The 17,328-nt window shown below is 48.6% G+C and overlaps 5 protein-coding genes across 5 annotated transcripts; 1 reads left to right on the top strand and 4 right to left on the bottom strand.

Annotated features, from left to right (window-relative positions):
- Positions 1-1,744: 1,744 nt before the first annotated feature.
- Positions 1,745-3,401, top strand: B0J16DRAFT_132948 (uncharacterized protein). The gene is made up of 2 exons (XM_046121773.1): positions 1,745-3,179; positions 3,227-3,401. Exon 1 carries the CDS (start codon positions 2,047-2,049, stop codon positions 3,100-3,102), a length of 1,056 nt encoding a protein of 351 aa, XP_045983100.1. The 5' UTR covers positions 1,745-2,046; the 3' UTR covers positions 3,103-3,179; positions 3,227-3,401.
- B0J16DRAFT_132900 (uncharacterized protein) lies at positions 3,378-5,238 on the bottom strand. Its single transcript, XM_046121772.1, has 2 exons — positions 5,106-5,238; positions 3,378-5,047 (listed from the first exon to the last, which is right to left on the bottom strand). Exon 2 carries the CDS (start codon positions 4,991-4,993, stop codon positions 3,653-3,655), a length of 1,341 nt encoding a protein of 446 aa, XP_045983099.1. The 5' UTR covers positions 4,994-5,047; positions 5,106-5,238; the 3' UTR covers positions 3,378-3,652.
- On the bottom strand, positions 5,152-7,043 carry B0J16DRAFT_132835 (uncharacterized protein). Its single transcript, XM_046121771.1, has 2 exons — positions 6,588-7,043; positions 5,152-5,696 (listed from the first exon to the last, which is right to left on the bottom strand). Exons 1-2 carry the CDS (start codon positions 6,696-6,698, stop codon positions 5,253-5,255), a joined length of 555 nt encoding a protein of 184 aa, XP_045983098.1. The 5' UTR covers positions 6,699-7,043; the 3' UTR covers positions 5,152-5,252.
- A 1,373-nt stretch (positions 7,044-8,416) lies between these two features.
- Positions 8,417-10,346, bottom strand: B0J16DRAFT_132786 (mannose-1-phosphate guanyltransferase). Its single transcript, XM_046121770.1, has 4 exons — positions 10,136-10,346; positions 10,042-10,085; positions 9,803-9,949; positions 8,417-9,750 (listed from the first exon to the last, which is right to left on the bottom strand). The coding sequence occupies exons 1-4, from the start codon at positions 10,140-10,142 to the stop codon at positions 8,854-8,856; spliced, it is 1,095 nt and encodes a 364-aa protein (XP_045983097.1). The 5' UTR covers positions 10,143-10,346; the 3' UTR covers positions 8,417-8,853.
- A 4,097-nt stretch (positions 10,347-14,443) lies between these two features.
- Positions 14,444-15,785, bottom strand: B0J16DRAFT_132636 (uncharacterized protein). The gene is made up of 2 exons (XM_046121769.1): positions 15,563-15,785; positions 14,444-15,188 (listed from the first exon to the last, which is right to left on the bottom strand). Exons 1-2 carry the CDS (start codon positions 15,591-15,593, stop codon positions 14,842-14,844), a joined length of 378 nt encoding a protein of 125 aa, XP_045983096.1. The 5' UTR covers positions 15,594-15,785; the 3' UTR covers positions 14,444-14,841.
- Positions 15,786-17,328: the final 1,543 nt, after the last annotated feature.

Below are 17,328 nucleotides of genomic sequence, written 5' to 3'. Positions count from 1 at the left end.
TCCTGAATCCAAATCCGAGCCAGGGCCGACGATTTTTGTACAGGAAAGCAAAGCGGAGGGTGTGTAACTGAAATCGTGTGATGAATGATGCCGAGGAGCGAAACGGCAGCTACCGTACTCTGTACTGTACCGTATGAACGGCGGAGGGGGGTGTGCACGGAATGGAATTACAGGCCAGCCCGGGGTACAGTAGTACTGCGAACTAATGGAACTAGGTGCTAAGGTATAGTACAGTAAGGCTTGTTGCAATAAGGGGGGGGATAGTCTGGGGGCTCAGGGCGAGAAAAAGCAGTGAAAATTGGCTGTAAGAGGGAAAAAGAGGAGGTAATTAACAAGCAATGAGTAAGAGTGACGACCAATACTAGGTTTGGTCCGGATAAGAGATGAATGTATCACAAAAAACAAAAAGCAAAAAGACGAACAATTGGGAGAAGAGCGAGATGGACAATACGTGAACAATCGAGGCTCTCTAATTTAGCTGACAATGCAGCAGTACAGCGTTTGTGTTTGAGTGGGTGAAGAGAGAGAAGAAGACCGTTCGTTGGATTGGGTGAATTGAGCGCTCGAGGAATTCAGAGAGCCTGACGAGACGAGACCCACCTACCTAGGTAGGTACTATACTACTACTCAGGTATTAGTAGGTACCTTAGGTATGGCTGTTCTCGATAGGTAGGTAGGTAGGGCCTAAGAGAAAATCAAGACAAGAGAGACAGAAATGCTTCCAAACCAGGCAGTGACGGACGAGTGGTGAATGAGCCAATGACGAGAAGAAAAAAAAAATACCTAGTTAAATCAACAAGGGGGAGATTTCAGTCTGTTTAAAGGTGAAGAAAAAAGAATTTAGAGCCTCAAAAGTGTGCCAATGCACCCCAGCTGCCTTACAGTAGTGTCAGCCACTGGCTGGACCTACCTATGGTTCCATTGGGGGAGTTTCGGAAAGGGAATCTGCTGTTAGATCCAACATATGGATGTATGTATCAACCAGTCCGGAACAGGGGTGTAACTCAGCATCTCTACTAGACTAGTACTTAGTATGTATTTGATCAAAGAGTATACATATTGAAAGCTGCTAACCAAAGAGAAATAAAAGAAACCCTTTGTTGCTTTACCGGTTTTGACGCAGCTTAGATGAAGGGCACCACCAAGTCAACATATGCTTCAATAGTTATAAATGAGATTAATAGGCCAATCAACCTTGCAGATTTAAATGTAAACTATGAATGTTAGTTAGTATTATAACTTGAACTGGTATACTTGGTGTCTGTCGTATAGTATAGCATTTCTGCTCTCGGTTTTAGAACGTTATTGAAGCAGAAATCAGATCTCCCAAACTCTCGAAACTCATGTTAAACCGTCCATGTCTCGAGACAATCATTAGATAGCAAATAACTCAGTATTGATTTGCACTACCCTCCAAGCGATGCCTCCATGAGTATTATTTCATCTAAGAATAATTGAACTTTTCCTGTACCCTAGGAATCTCCAACGAGAATGTACAGGTAGGTACCTAGGTGCTAGGTAGGTACTATCCATCCAGTCGGGTCCCCTTCCATACAAAAAGTCCACATGTCAAATCGACTTTCAGGGGGCGGGTACCTTGAAAAGAGAGAGAGAAAAAAGAAAAAAGCTCCTGGCCGACCTAGAATTCCTCTACAAATGACGATCGATTTGAATCTAGATCCCTCACGTGGATCTGGCTTCTTCCCATCATCTTGGTTGGCACTCATTGGATGATCCGCGCTAGTAACCCCTACCTTGAGCCCATCTCGTCTCGTCTCGACTAACCTAGATTTCTTTTCACCCTTTTGAATACCTCCTCGAAACCATAATCTTTCCGACTCCAGTTCGATCTGCGATCTCTTAGACCTTGGGGCTTTTAAGCTGAGCCATTGTCTTGCTTACCCAGCCTCTCATTTTCATCATTCATAAATCTCCTTTGCTTGGCCTACTCATACTTTCAATCTTCCCTTCGACAACTGACTGAGTCCCTTCCATGTACACCCGACATACAAGGAAAACACAAATATATACATCTACACCGTAAACATGTCGCTTCCGTCTACCAAACCCGCCCAAACCTCGATTCGATCCTTCTTTTCGTCAAAGACTCCTAAATATGCGCCTCCTCCTTCTCAAGCCGCCAACCCCCCTCCGTCACCAGCAGCAACTGCCCCTCCACCGACTTCGAGCGCGCAAGATTTGACCACGAGTTCGACTTCCGAATTTGTGATCCCTCCCCTTCCGACCTCCCTTCCTCAAGAAGCGACAATTCGACTCGTCTCGGGCGACGACGTCAATGCATTGCGTCGCATTAACGCTCTGCTCCTGCCCGTGAGCTACCCGGATAATTTCTACCAGCGCGCCGTCGATCCCTCTGCCTCTGGTCGCTTCTCTCGTGTTATCACATGGGCCCATGAGGGAGCTGAGCCCAAGGTTGTTGGCGGTGTTGTCTGTCGAGTCGAACCACTTCTCGATCCCAACGCCCGAGGCGATGTTCCTCAGAATCTGTACATTCAGTCCTTGTGCCTTCTTTCGCCTTATCGGTCGCTGGGACTAGTAAACGCCGCCGTGGACAACATCGTTGCAACTGCGGTGTCAGATCCCAGTTTGAATGTGACGAACGTCACTGCGCATGTCTGGACTGAGAACGAGGAAGGGTTGAAGTGGTATGAAGGTCGAGGCTTCAAGCGCGAGAACCAACCAATTCAGGGTTACTATCTCAAACTACGACCCAACTCTGCTTGGCTAGTCAGTCGTCCCACGGGTGCTTCTGTTCGAGGTTTGTTGCCTGTATCCTCCTCAGCACCTCCAAGCTCTATCCCTGCCAGTGTAACCGCTGTTGCTGCCAATCTGGACCCGGCTTCAGGTCCTCCCAGGAGCGGCGCTTCACGGCCGTCCATGCCGCCTTCTGCGCGGTCCTACCAGAACCAAGGACCCGAAAGGGAGTGGAACGACTTGCCTGACGATATGGCTGGCAGTCGACTTGCGCCACCGCCCCGCGGGGCTGTTGGAGGTACCGGCTCCAGCGCAAGCTCTAGGAGTAGCTCTGCGGCAAGAAAGAAGAGAGATCGTTCTTACCCTGCTGCAGCCTTCGGAAGCTAGATAGTAAATTAACTGAGGTCGGTATAAACTGCATGTTAAAAGGGTGAATATGCTTCATGATGGTATATGAGTTAATGGTTCGGAATGAGATAGATGCGATTATGGGAAAAGGAGCTAATTTTAGACTGGTTATAGTAATACTAGAGCGATCACAAGGCGGGCAATAAACTGGGAGTAGAGTATTGAACATCATCAAATTATATCGTTAAAAAAAGACCAGTTGCCTCATACCTATACAGCTTTTAAATGCGAGAAGAGCGCAAAGATTGCAAGCATAAGACGCCAAAATATCCCAAGAGCGAACATGAAAACATCGTCTCGGATGTGCATATATATACAAATTTTGTTAAACAAAACGCCAACACATGACTTCAATGGAAACAACGGCTGATGTTGCTTATCGGCGCTTGCTATACCATAGGGCTGCTAGCGCAAGGACACCAACGGCGCCACCGACTAGCAGGGCCTGGTTCGAGACTGGAGATGATTCAACTATTCAAAGTTAGCGGATGTTATTTCACAGGGGCCCGAATTACCAGTGGCTCGGGTTTTAGGAGTAGAACGTACGAATCGCATCAGAAGACTTGCGAGCGCGGTTGGACTCGGACCTCAGGTCAGTTAGGTAATCCTCGGGCTTCTCCCTGCTGGCAGCCACAAGAGCAATAAGGGCAGCACCGACACCGCTGCCATCCTTGGCAATGCCAATTCGGATCTTCTCAGCACCCTTGGGTCCGATACCTTCAATCGAACGAAGGGCCTCGTAGATCATATCGCGGAAGAAGGGGTAGTGCTCAACGAGACTGCCGTCGACACCAATATCGATCACTTCCTCGTTGATGTCGTCGAGCTTTCCAGAGTTAAGGGCAATAGCACCAATGGCGACGGCGGAAAGGCGAGCGGCACGCCGACCGACAGCATTGGAAACGGCCTTGAAAGCCTGGGCATCCTCAAGTGAAGGGGTGTAGACGTTGAGCAAGTTCTCGAGCTCCTGGCGAAGAGTCGACAGCTCAGGGGTGTTGTCGGCAGCGGCTACAGACATAATGGCACTATCGAGTCCCCAAGGCTTGAGAAAACCAGAGGTAGGGGCAATGTTAGTGGTGGTACCCCAGTCGTTGAAGCTCGAGTTGAGATCCTTGAAGAGAGACGAGTTCTCGTTGTTGATCATGTCCGCGACAGCCAGTCGGACAATCTCGCCCAGGAACATGCCCGATACACGCTTTTCAAACATCTGATCACCGGGGTTTACACTACCAGCATCGAGAGCCTTATCCCAAGGTGTAGTGGGCAGAACGTTGAGCTGGTTATCGAACGAACCCCACTCGGTGTTGACAACCATCTCGCCCGTTGACTGGTCATACTCGCCTGTAATGGGTTTCTTGATGTTATCAAGCTTCTCCATGTAAGCACCGTTGGTGCCAGTACCGAAGATGGCGCCCAAAACAGAGCGGCTCTTGCCAGTGGAGGTGTAGGATCGGGCCATGAGAGTACCGACTGTGTCATTGACAAGCGCAGAAACCCTGACAGGAAGATGAAGATTGTCAATCTCTGTCTGAAGCAGGGCACATACGTCCTTGCCTACGGCATCTGGGATGTCAAATCCCTTAGTCCATCGAATCAGCAGACCCTTGTTAATGGCAAGCTGCTTAACGGGGAAACTGAAGGTGAAGCCCAGGCGGAAAATATGCTCATCTCGATATCCTGAAGGGGCGCTGGAAGTGTTACGGCGGCGCAAGTGGGAGTTGAAGTGATCGGCGTGGTGCTCCTTCAGGAAAATTTCGATCTGCTTGGCGAGGAAAGAGAACAGTTCTGAAGACGTCTTCGCGACCATAAGCTCTTTGGGGATAGCAACCTTGTTGTAAGTGAGGTTGAAGGTGGTGTCGCCATTGAGCATAATGGAGCAGACTCGGAAATTTGTGCCTCCTAGATCAACAGCCAGGTAAAGGCCCTGTCGAGTTACAAATTAGCATGAGCAGCTACATGAGCCAATTGTGGACTGTGCTCACCTTTTCTGTGCCATTGGGAACGCCGGTGACGTAGGTAGGGATCTGCTGGAGACTGGTGCCCTCTTTTTGAAGACCCTCGTCTAGAAAGGTGTCAGTATTGGGCTTGTTGAGGCTTTAAAGCCAGAATAGGTGAAATTGCGACAAGCATCATAGCGTCGAAATGCAGTAGCACGGCGGCACAGATTGTGTAGAGCGATAGAGCAACATACCCATTTGCCTCAAGAATTCCTTCACATGGCGGTTGAGGTCCTCATCAGGGAACTCGAACTGTTCGACGATACGGTTGGATTCATCGGCGAGAGCCATGGCTACTGGAGGTGATGTGGGAGGCGCGGTCGCGAAGGGAGAGGGAATATAGCAGACAGCTTCGGATGCTGTCGGGTTTGGTGGGGTTGAGGAGGGAAAGAGGTGAGGGAATAAGAGATGAAGAGTACGGAGGGGAGAGAAGAATTGGAGAAGAGAAGGAAAAGAAATTAAAATGTTGGTGGACGACGACGAGTTCAAAAGCTTTCTCTGCAGCGGGAATAGGATTTTGAGCTTTGGCTGCTGTTGGAGCTTGGCGTCACCATCAGTAGGAACAAGCTGGGAGAGCTGCTGACGGAACCTGTGTCAGTGGCTGATCAATTACCAATGACGTTCGAGTATGGGGGGGTTTGGCCGGGGGCCTGGGGCTCGGGGCTTGGGGCTTGGGGGATCATGGAGCGTTGAGTTACGTGACCAGAGCTTGCAAAGTGAATGGAAGTGAGGTGAGGTGAGGTGCAGAGACCCCGTCCACTACAGGGACGGGGTATTCAGCGCCGAATGGGCCCGAATTTCAGTGGATATCTAATACCACGAGCCTCACTCCAGGTATTTTGTTCTCCTGATTGAGGCGGGCTCCCCATGGTTCTGAAGCAGCCAGCCCAATTGAAGTGCCGCCGGGCGGCCGTGGAGAGGCCGTCCGAGTGGAGAGATGGTGGAGGTGTGGTCGGTGGTGTTCGGGGTGCGGGGGAGAAAGCTCATAGAGGCTCCGCTAATACGCCGAACATCGCCGTGTCTTGTTTTCATGGAACTTCCTAGTTTTTCGCGGTACTGTAATACGTGGTTTCTGAATAGAGATTTTTCGATTTGAGGTCCTTAGTCCGCGTGCATACCCACTGGGATGCCGTCATAAGCCAACTTTGGCCCCAGAAAATTTTGCGAACAGGACGTCTCGGTACGTAAAATGATGCTATCGTCAAATCTCCCAATTTGCATCCTCACTAGTGAGATTTCGGTCAGGTCATGCAACGTCTCGCTCAACCCAACCCAGACTTACGGTACGGGCGGGTGAACTATGGGCTCCAGAACCAAAGACGGGGGAACCACGGGGAGACAAAAGAAGGGTGTGGGTGAAAGGCGGGATGACGGGGAATGGCCTGGAGAGAGATGGGTGATATGATCACCCATTGAAGGCCAAGCACAGGGAAGACAGAACACACGGTAATAGAAATAGCAACTCACCACTAAAATCAGCATAATTGCAATGAACGAGACAATAAACCGAGGCCAAGGACGTTTCCTAGCCTTTGATTCAAGTCCACGCCCATGCCCTTGCACATGCTGTGCCCCCATTGTCCTGATAATTAAGACCGCTGCCAAGCCAGGGTCTTGGGTTTGTAGTGAATGTCAAGATGAAGTGTTCCTGATCTGTTATGGTCTCGTGCTTGTCTGAGACCTGCCTGTCTGTGGAAATTTCACGCCTAATGACTGTCTCCTGGTCGAAAGCACCGACAATAAGGTGACTATGACTCTCCGCAAACAATTAACAAAGCTCTAGATCGCTTTGGTCGAAGGCCGCTGTATCGGGAGCCTGGTAAACGGGCCGTCTCGTCCGTATTGTGTGCGCACCAGACCGGAAAGGAATACCGTCAATTGTGCGCATTCAGACTGTTCCGAGGTATCATTCGAGATTCACTGGACGAACTTCGGCGGTTGATCTAGTAAGTCGCGTGTTTCTTATTATGATTGGTGTAATGTAACTGGTGGATTTGATTCCAGTGCAGGTGCAGTGGTTCGCTTGAGCCTCAGGAACCCAGGAGAAATGACGCGAGTGACAGTATATGATCTGCTACCTTCTATCCGTGTCCGTGATTTATCTTGGAAATGCCGCAGTCATTCGAGAAATATTCACAGTCTGGGTCGTTCCGTTGCGTGTGTGAGTGTCGCAAATTGATTTTGGGTCGAACAGAATGGCAGGGTGCAAGATACGTCGATTTTAGACCTCGCCAGTGCCCGGCTTTTTTTTTCCTTTTTTTTTTTTTTGTACCAGGGTCGACGGGATAAGTAACGATACGCTTCTTTCCTTGTTTTGGGGACGATGACCTTGGTTGCTGAGGTATAGCAGTGGGAAGGAAATTCACTCTCAATGCAGAGTAGAAAGTTTTAGGAAGGTGCCAATAATACCACCAACATAAATATCCGTCCTTCCATTGCAGGTGCATTCAACCCCTTGCCCTATTCCACGACACCGCTCTACCTTCACCTGCTTGAAGCCAGATTGGGTACTAGGTTCAAATTCCTCTGGCTTTGAAGTCCAAGCCTCTTATGAATTCAGACGTTTGTACAGCACCTGGTATTTGGAGGCGTTGAGGGATCCCCATCGATTTGATGCGCTTGGCTTATATGGTTCAGGCTTCCAATTTTCTGCCTCTTTCCTGTGACTTTGTGGCTTTTGTAAAAATTTGGTCAAGGCTAATGGCATCTTATCGCATCGTGTAGATCGCAGTTAAGGGCCAAGTAATATCGCTGTCATCGCAACATATTGGTATGTTATCTTAGTTCACTCGTACTATGGCTCCATACTATCTCGACCAGACAGCTTAGTCCATGACCGCATGTATCGAGACCGGTCCCATTCAAACTCTTGCATCACCGTCCCCGCGATCTCCTTAACTATCGCTTGGCTTACCCGAGTTCGGGGTCCCCAGACGTTGACAAGGTCTAGGGATCCCTCACCGAGGCCGGCTGTCGTCTCGCGTCACTTCGGTCTGTAGCCAATCAGAGATGTTAATGACTTACAAGAAGCATTTTAATAGAATTATGCCCAAGACTGAAGCTTGGAGAATTCTAGTCAGGTAGTCTTTGGTCGGATATAGATCCATCCATTCTGGTTCCTAAGCCTTGAATCAAGACATCAGAACTTTCCTATTTTTTAGCCTTACTATTGTTCAGGAAGGTTTTCGGGGAAACATGACTTTTTGGCGACGTGTCAGCTTGATCGCGTAACAATGACCATGTTAATGTCTCCAGAGTTTAGTTTAGTTGGGTGGGACAAGGGCAAGCGACTGGAAACGTGGAGAGGTAAAGTTTCAAATGGTATTGCACCACCTTCTTTAATTCAATAACTAATAAACAAACCATTGTACACGGCTTCCTCAAAACGCTGCCATAAACCTAGCCTGTTCTTGTCTCGTCCTTCCATGGCTTACTCGTCTGCCTGCCTCCTGTAAATATCGACCTGGACGCCTGATAAACACGCATGATAGGGGCTTGAGACGACTGCACAAAAGTATTAAGATAGATGACGCAGCAGGCTCTTTAATTTCTTTCCCGCCAGGCCGCCTTGGTATAAAAATAGTGGCCAGCACACCTTCCCAGAGTGGTGAATTTTGTTCGATATCCTTTTCATCGTCGATGTCGTGTGAGATTATAGTGTAGATGGAAAAGCCCGTTGGTGTGTCCTTCAACAGACTTGTACAGAACGTGAAATCGTGAAGAGAAACGCTCCTTACATGATAATGGCAGGGATGTCGACGTTAGCCTTGATAGACTTGTGGGGAAGGACACTGCCACCGTTGACGTAGATCTCGTCGCCGACCGTAACGTCGTCGCCAAGAACTGTCACGTTCTCGAGACGGGCCCATCGACCAATGGTGCTGTTCCAGCCAACAATGGTAGACTTGACCCAAGCGTGGTCCTTGACCTTTGAGCCCTTAAGAAGGACGCATCGCTGTAGACGGACACCATCACCAATAACAACGTTAGGGCCAATTGTGACATTGGGTCCGATTCTGCAGTTCTTGCCAATCTTAGCTGAGGGGTCGATCAGCACGTTTCCGCCGTGAACATAAGGCTCGCTGGCAGGGGTGAGCTCCTTGCTGCCCTTCTTCGTGAGGGAAGAGAGATACAAGCAAGTACCGCTGAGGAAGTCCTTGGGCTGTCCAACGTCCATCCAGAAGCCCTCAAGATCGAAAGAGTGGAGCTGGTTGTCCTTGACCATGGCGGGGAAGGTCTCCTTCTCGATCGAAGTCGGGCGAAGCTCGATACGGTCGAGGATGGAGGTGTTGAAGATGTAGAGACCGGCATTGATACGGTTGCCAACGAACTCGACGGGCTTCTCGACGAATCGGTCAATCAGAGAGCGGTGTCCGGGCTGGTGGACAACAACACCATACTTGGAAGGCTCCTCGACCTTGGTAACAACGATGGTACCCTCGTTACCGTGATTCTTGTGGAAGGCCAGCAGGTCCTCGAAAGGGAAGTCGCAGATAACATCGGAGTTGAGGACAAAGAAGGGGGAGTCGTCCTTGGCAAGAATTCGCTCCGCAAGCTTCAGGGGTCCAGCAGTGTCAAGGGGTTCAGTTTCGACGGAGAACTCGATGTTGATGTTGAACTTCTCCTCGTACTGTAGCAAGGGTCAGAATACGAGTTGACAAGAGTGCAGTGGCCGTTCTTACCTCTGCGAGGAACTTCTCCATGACCTCAGGTCTGTAGTTGACAGCAAGGACGATATCAGTTACACCAGCTGCGACCAGCGCCTCAATCTGGTGCACAATCATGGGTTTGTTGGCGAACTCGACCAGGGGCTTAGGAACACTCAGGGTCTGTAAAGCGGCGCATACTGTTAGTCACTTGAAAAGTCGAGAGTATTGAAGGTGCGCGCGGTCGAGTCGCGAGCATTCGTGGGGTAACGTACGAGAGGGCGAAGGCGGGTGCCATAGCCACCGACAAGAATAAGACCTGAAGATTGTTAGCTGAGGAATCTGGTAAGACAATTTGGCAGGACGAACCCTTCATGATTGCGGTATTGGGAAGCTAAGCTGAATATGCTGAGAGCAAATAGTTAAGGGTAGCAGAACAGCGAATGTAAGAACAGAGAGGGACAGCAGCGAGGTCCTGAAAAGAAGGAAGAAACCTCGACAGGATTAGATTAGAATAGGTAGGTTAAAGGTTAGAGGGTATTGGGTATCTCGAAAGATGTGAAGATGGAATGGAGGAGAGTCAAAGTAGAAGTCAAGGTCAGAGAGGAGAAGGGAAGAAGAGGAGAGGAAGAAGAAGAAAGTAGGCCGACTTTGAACTCAGGAGATGGAGAGCAATCCAAGGCAAGTGGGGATGTCTAAAAAGGCCAACGTGGGTAGATTCACTGCCTCGTAGCATGCGGCAGCCATAGAAACAGGTTGCTTCCACCTGGAGCTTGAGAATGAGATGGGATGGGATGCGAAAGTGGGGAACGGGATCCAGGGGGTAGCGCCATTGCCAGTGCCAGTGCAAATGCTAATGCCAATGCCAGCCCAGTACCTAGTCGGGCTATCACCAGTAACAGGGTCCTTTTTTAGGTCCAGGCTTAATCACGATGAAGATCTCTTTGTAAAGTTGGTGTTGTTTCGAGGCATTTCTAAACCTAATTCGGGAGTAAATAGTCTTTTTTACTTGAATTCTGTTTCAGCCAATTGATGGACAGTAAAGATCGACAACATCACAAACCCTACTAAGATAGGTACCTACTGTACCAAAGGATTCATACCATTGAATATTTAGGTAGTATACTGTAGGTATCTTCCTTGGCTTCCATGCCTACCTATGGATGTGATGTTCAGTCATCCAATGCCTAGGTAGTCTAGTCTAGTCACCTAGGTACCTAGTAGAGTAGTTATTTCGGTCCACACAAGCCAACGATCCGCGACACGAGGTCCTCTAAGAGAAAGGGGGCTTCTTACTCCAATCAAACAAAGTCTAGCGGGGTCAATGTGGCTCGACCATTTCCCGTTCCCTGGCGAAATTATATTAAGCCCCCTCTGTTGGAATAGGCCGTTTCCGTCTTGCTGATGGATACGGATACTAAGGTATTCTAGAATTAATCAATCAATATCCGACAAGGTTTCAGCTGAGGTTGAAAGCAATTATCACCTGGTTTGGGAAGCTACTGAGCAACAGGAAGATTATCCTCCAAGATTCGGAGTCCTAAAATTAAATAGCATGCGCCACTCTCAGGGCTTAAAGTTAAAGTACCTACCTACCTAAACTATCTTGTCTTCCAGGCTCGCAGTCAATCTTTCGGATACCCTGACGAGGTATATTGCCTCCTTCCTCACTCTAACAGTTGGCCAATTCGTTAAAAGAGGAAAAAGAGGTCTGAGCTAGCAGTGGCACCATTCCCTCCAAGTGTAAGCATTAAGGAGGTGGTCATGCAAAGTTAACCACTCATAGGCTGACGTTCATTTATACAACCCTTGTCAAGGACCCTGCAACTCATTTACGAGAGTCCTTCGTGTTGGTACCAGACATTTCTACATTGGCTCTTCAACGGCATTGATGTTCCAAGTATAACATCCTCATGACTCTGTCTCGACCTTCCTCGCCTTTGACTTGAGCCATCTTTTCGTAGATATGCAGTTCAGTGTCGTGAACCTTGAAACCGTTCCACAAGTAGCCCCATATGACTTCATAATCGAGGCGTTCCATCTCAGCCTCTCCCGTGTCCCCATCTGACACGTCTGCAAACTTATTAGTGTGAGAGACCCTCTCGTCTCCTTACATCTGATTGACAGGTTGATCACCACCCCGTGACCCCAACACGTATCCGTAGCTAGCTAACTAACTTCAATCCCCAAACTCTGTCAACTTCCCCTCTTCCCTCTACGGATACCTTGAATTAATTATTGCGGTTCAAATATGACGAATGGGATCATGATTTGAAGATAGAATCAACCTAATGGCCCCAAGCTACAGTCATCGCCCTGCTAGCCTCTTGTTTCACGGCTATGCTACGCTCTCCTTCAACGTCATCGCACATTTGATATGGGTGAAACTTGGATGCTGAAGCTGAACTGGCTCGGCAATCAATCGTCAAAGCTTAAATGTACGACGTTAGAGTTTGGTGTTGGGTGGTCTTGTGTCCATTACTTCGACAGCTGACAGTTGCCGGTGTCACCGCAATGCAGTTCAATTCTCCAAACCGAACGGCCGTTTGTAGCTCTTCATAGGCTCCCTGACACAAGGTAGTTCCCCACTACAGATGACTTCAATCGAATTGTGTAATGTATCTGACCTCGTTCAGTCGTCCGACATCCTCTGTATGTTTCTCGCTCCTGTCCTACAGGCTATCAAGGCCTGACCTTTAAACCTAGTTAAATCTTGTTTAAGGCTTTTCCATAGAATAAATTACTGCTTTTTACTGTTATGCCTCAACTACATCGGGTATTGTGAAGGATCCCCTGAGTGGCTTGTATCGCTTGTGCCTGGTTCGTGAGCAAGTCGACTCTGGACTTTTCCCAGGGTTGCCCCGAAGCGCACGGCGTACTCGTGACAGAGAAAGAAGCTGTAAGGCCAGATATTTGCTGCTGAACGATGACCGTAGGGAGTTCAAGAGTCCTTTCATGACTTACAAAGTCTCTAAGAAACTTTACCACGACAGGATGCGTCGCTCAACAAGGCATGAAGAAGCAACTCGAAGTCCCACTTGTCATCTTGAAGAAACGCCAATCACATGATATAACCTATTCAAAGGCATTGTCCGCAATCTAGCAAGTCCTTGCAGGCTGGTAGCGAAAGTTGACAAGTCTGTCTCCCCAGAGACCATAGAGTCGATGATCTTAACATGTCCTCAAAGCGAATCATTGCGGGGTTAAAATCATGTGGCAAGATAGTATTTCTATTACCGGCAAGTTTCAACACATAAATAAAGGATTTGTGTGGTACGCCTTATGTAGTGAATGGGTTGTTCTGTACGTACGATAGAATGGGAGTATAGATGCACAGTTGAGGGGCGGGGGTCTTATTGACATTTGCAAGGATGCTTCTATATGACCAGGATGAGAATAACATCGTCAACATGAGCTTGCCTTAAACGTATGGAATGCGAGACGCTTTACTTTAGGTTGAAAAGGCTACCCTCAGATGCACTAATGTTCTCGACAGAGATAATTATAAGCGCAAGGTGGGGTGTTGTATCTAAGCGTATGGCTGGATGCCCGCGATGCCAGTGAGAAACCCGGTCATGGTAGTTACAGGAAGGAAGCACCAAGGATGGAGTGTTACAAGGCCTCTGGTGTTGTGCATGCAGTCAACGTCCCTTTGTTTCGTCAGGCACCAAACAACCCAACATGTTAGAGCTCCGGATGAGAGAAACTCAAATGAACAAAGCAATGAGACTCCCAGCAAGTTCCACACCACAACACGTAGCAAAGCTAAGGAGCCAGAGCATAAAAAAACAGGTCAAATGTAACAGGAACTTGTGGTTGGAGAAACGCTGTGTAATGAGTACAACCCTCTTGAAAGGTAGCTCAAGTCTCACATCATATACCACAGATGCATCAAGATCAGGGAACACATGGTGGTACCTGCACATTTATCGGCAGTGAAACAGAAAAAGTCGTGATCATTATCGTCGTCAAAGTACCTCGTCATCATATCCCTCCACAGGCCATGCTAATCCTCATCAATCGTTGCATTCTCGTGATCCTTCTCATCTTTCCTCATGTAAAAATCAACGCTAGCTCCTACCATGCTCGTACTTTTTCTTCCATCAAAACAAGATTCCAATTTCTCATCAGAATCCATTATAGAAATGTGCTTAAGAAAACCCAGCCGTCGCTAATAGTGCCCCATGCCAAAAGAAACCCTCAGGAAATGTGCTTTTTCTCTTTTCGTCGTGGTTCATCAAACGGTCGTTCAACGCGTGTCAAATCCGCCTTTGCGTGACTTTTGAAAGACAAATGCTCTTTTTCTTTTTTTGAATGATACTGTCATCCGATCCAGAACTTGTTCATTCCCAGGTATTCGTGCCCTTTTCAATCTTCTCCATTCGTTCTTGCGACTATTGTTTCTCGGATTCGGGCCCAGTTGGAATGGCTTCCGGTGTCACTGGGGGCCTTTTTTGTGGAATATCGTCCTTTCAGATCGATTTGACACAGTCAGTTCATTCAGGGTTTGATGAATATTCTGCCAAGTACCAGAACGACGAAAAGGGTGTTCGTCATGAGTAAGCCAGGTCGAGTCTCCCTGGTAAAAGTCGATCCAGTTTTTTTTGTTCTTTTTGCGAGAAATAACAAATCGCCGGGTTGGATGAAGGCGTCATAGCAAATGCCGGCTGCAGACGTTTAAGATCGCATCTAAAGTCGTGTCGTGTCGTCATGAATCGTCGAAGATAGTGAGGATATATCAGGTTATATATCCTCGTTGACCCAGTTCAAAGCGAACAATGGGTGTCGAACAGAAAAGCAAATTGATGCAACAAATTCGAGCAACAGATAAAAGAAAATAAAGAAATAACTGATAATCCTTCCCCAAGTCTCGCGAGAGAGGTTACCAAAGGAGGTTGGCTTGGGTATATCCCTTGGGATTGCTGTGAAGCATTTCAACCGCTTATAAGTCGTCTTGTGTGGTTTCCCTCCAATGCTTTCTCGATATGCTTCCGAGTAAAGCTAATCTGAGACAAAACGCATACCATCAAGTATCCCGAATGTCTGTTGACAGCTGCGTGGCGTCGAAACACCCTCTAATCGAATGAGGCCGTCGAGCTACTACTAGAGTGATGTCCTGATCGCCTGCTGTGGCGGTCGCTGTCTCGTGAGGATGTGTGACGGCTCTTGCGGCGGCGTGATGTTTCCTGAGCTGGGAGGCCTTGGACAATACCATTGCGAGCCAACATACCCCCGTTGACAGAGAAGTTGCGGCAGACCATGAAAGCACGCATGGCAGCGTTCTCTTGGGCAAGGACGTCAGATTCGTATGCAAGATCTGTCTGGTACTCGCGACCATTGACAAGAACCAGGCAGGTGTAGCCGTTGTGATCCCGGTAGCATTCGTACATGGGGTCTGTCCATCCTCGACGCCGGCAGAGGCCTGTGCACAGTTCTGTTAGCAAAAAGTCCTTGTCTCAATAACCGGTGTAAGTTGGTGGCTTGAGAAACCCCCGCGATCCATCCAGACTCAAGGATAAGCCAAATCCATGGAACATCGAGAAAGGACTACTGAATAGTCACCACCTATATTTCGACGAGGTTTCACAGTCTTCCCTCGATTGTGCCATGCAATTCAACCCCGGTTGCACACGAGCAAGAACAATGATTGCTCATTACCCCATGCGGAGAACCCGGGTTTACCCTGTACACTTTTTTTTTTCTCGTCCGTCACATAATGTTTCCTAGAGCAATTGCCGATGGCGTGGATGGAATTGACTTGCAAAAATGAAACAGATCGAATCATTATTGACTTACTCTCGAGGTACTGCATATAAAATCCGCCCATTGTGATGTTGATGCTGGTGGCGGTCACCTGATGGGCAGTTGTGGTAAGTTGGAGGTCGGTTGAGATGCAGTTGTGGTTGCGCTTGAGTAAACAAAAAGGTGGAAATCGAAGTTTATAAAAGCTTCTCTGGGGCGGCAAAGACAGTGGAGAGGATCAAGGGCCCGAGAGGGGAAGTTGATATAAAGAAGGAATATCAATGGAGGAAACGCGACCAAAATAAACGCTTGTCTAGATCCAAAGGAGAAGACTGATGCCGAAAGACAGGGTTTAGCTCCGAGGACGAACTCTAGGATCGAGCGTTGCAGCGGGTAGAGGATGTGGAGGCAGAGAGATGTCAGGAACCGAATCGAAACTGAAACAAGCCTTGCAAGTCTTGGGGGTCCTGTCAAGTTTGTTCGGCTCGTGTTGTATCTGAAGCTGAAGAAAGCCCAGGCGGCTGACGTACAAGATGAATTGTAAGAGTTGAGATGGGACGAAGGAGCAAGGTGGTTATGAAGCAGGATTCGATACACTTGAGAACGAGCACCGGAAGAAAAGGAAGAATAACCTTAGCTTTGTCAAAATATCCGTCTTGAGTAATACTAGGTACTGACAGCATGTACTTCCATCTGCTGCAGACGACGAGTTGAGCCGATGGCACGGCGAGACGTGTGTGCCTTTATTCCAGACAACCTATTAGCGCGGGGCCGGGGGTGTCTGGAGACAAAGGAAGACGCGCGAATGGGGCAGATGCAAGCAACGATGCGGCTCTCAAAAGAGTGTGACCCATCTTGCTGTGCTGGCCTACCTGGTTGCCAGTTGATCAAAACCGCTGGCGACTAGGCCACTCCACCGCGACACATGGAGGATGCAGCAAGCAGGCGATCTCTCTGATAAGTCTCAAAGTTAACGCCTTCGGCCACTGGCGTACCACCAAGGAACCTAGTAGGTTCCCATTTTTACTCTCAGTCATTGCTCTGCAGCTGGATCCTCTACTGCGGGTTATGTTCTTTTTTTCTCTTTCTTTTTGTTTTGATTTTATTTGATTTTATATTTTTTTCTCCTCTCCTCGCTGACAACGTTTTGTTTGGCGGTCTCGGCTATGGCCTCTAGTTCAAACTTTGTATTGTTGAACGTGTTCGTTTGCCCACTTCCCCCCATATTGGCATCTCGAGGCCAATGGTACATGGTATAGCCAGGGTCTTTGTATTGTATCCGGCCGAGTACATGAAGACATGATGGCATGGTCTGGAATGGGGGGCGACGGGGCCAGTGAGGGCCCCGTTTCTGAAGCTCATGCAGACACGCGATTGAAGATGCATTGCTACATGGCAACAATTTCAACTTGCTTTAGCTTCAACTCAAGTGGCGAAGAGGAGATCACCGCAGTGGTCCAAGGCGGGTAATCCGTTTCTCGCTGTCAGGCCGGACGTCTGAAAAGACCAAAAGGTTGACGAGGGGCAAAATAGTCTGCAGCCGTAAGGCAGCTTTAATAACGTCCGAGTATCCAAGACAATGCGTCCCTGGCTCAACACCATATCTTGACGTCTGAGATCTCTGCTTTGGCGGCCACTAATGCACAGCGGCCAGACCTCCAAAGTACTACGTCCGTACCGTGTTGTATTTGCGCAGTACTGCCCTGAGGCTGGACGATGAGGTGCAGCGAGGGGCAGCCCACTCTGAACCCCTCCTCTCCAGCGCCGAGAGCCCCGGTGGCCGGAGATGCTGCAGGACCATCGAAGTTGTCCATCGTTAC

The sequence above is a fragment of the Fusarium flagelliforme genome (genome assembly GCF_020744385.1).
Source record: "Fusarium flagelliforme strain FIESC 12 MPI-CAGE-AA-0113 chromosome Unknown B0J16scaffold_4, whole genome shotgun sequence".
NCBI lineage: Eukaryota > Fungi > Ascomycota > Sordariomycetes > Hypocreales > Nectriaceae > Fusarium > Fusarium flagelliforme.
Note: the sequence above shows the minus strand (reverse complement) of the source record. Positions and strands in the feature narration are given on the sequence as shown.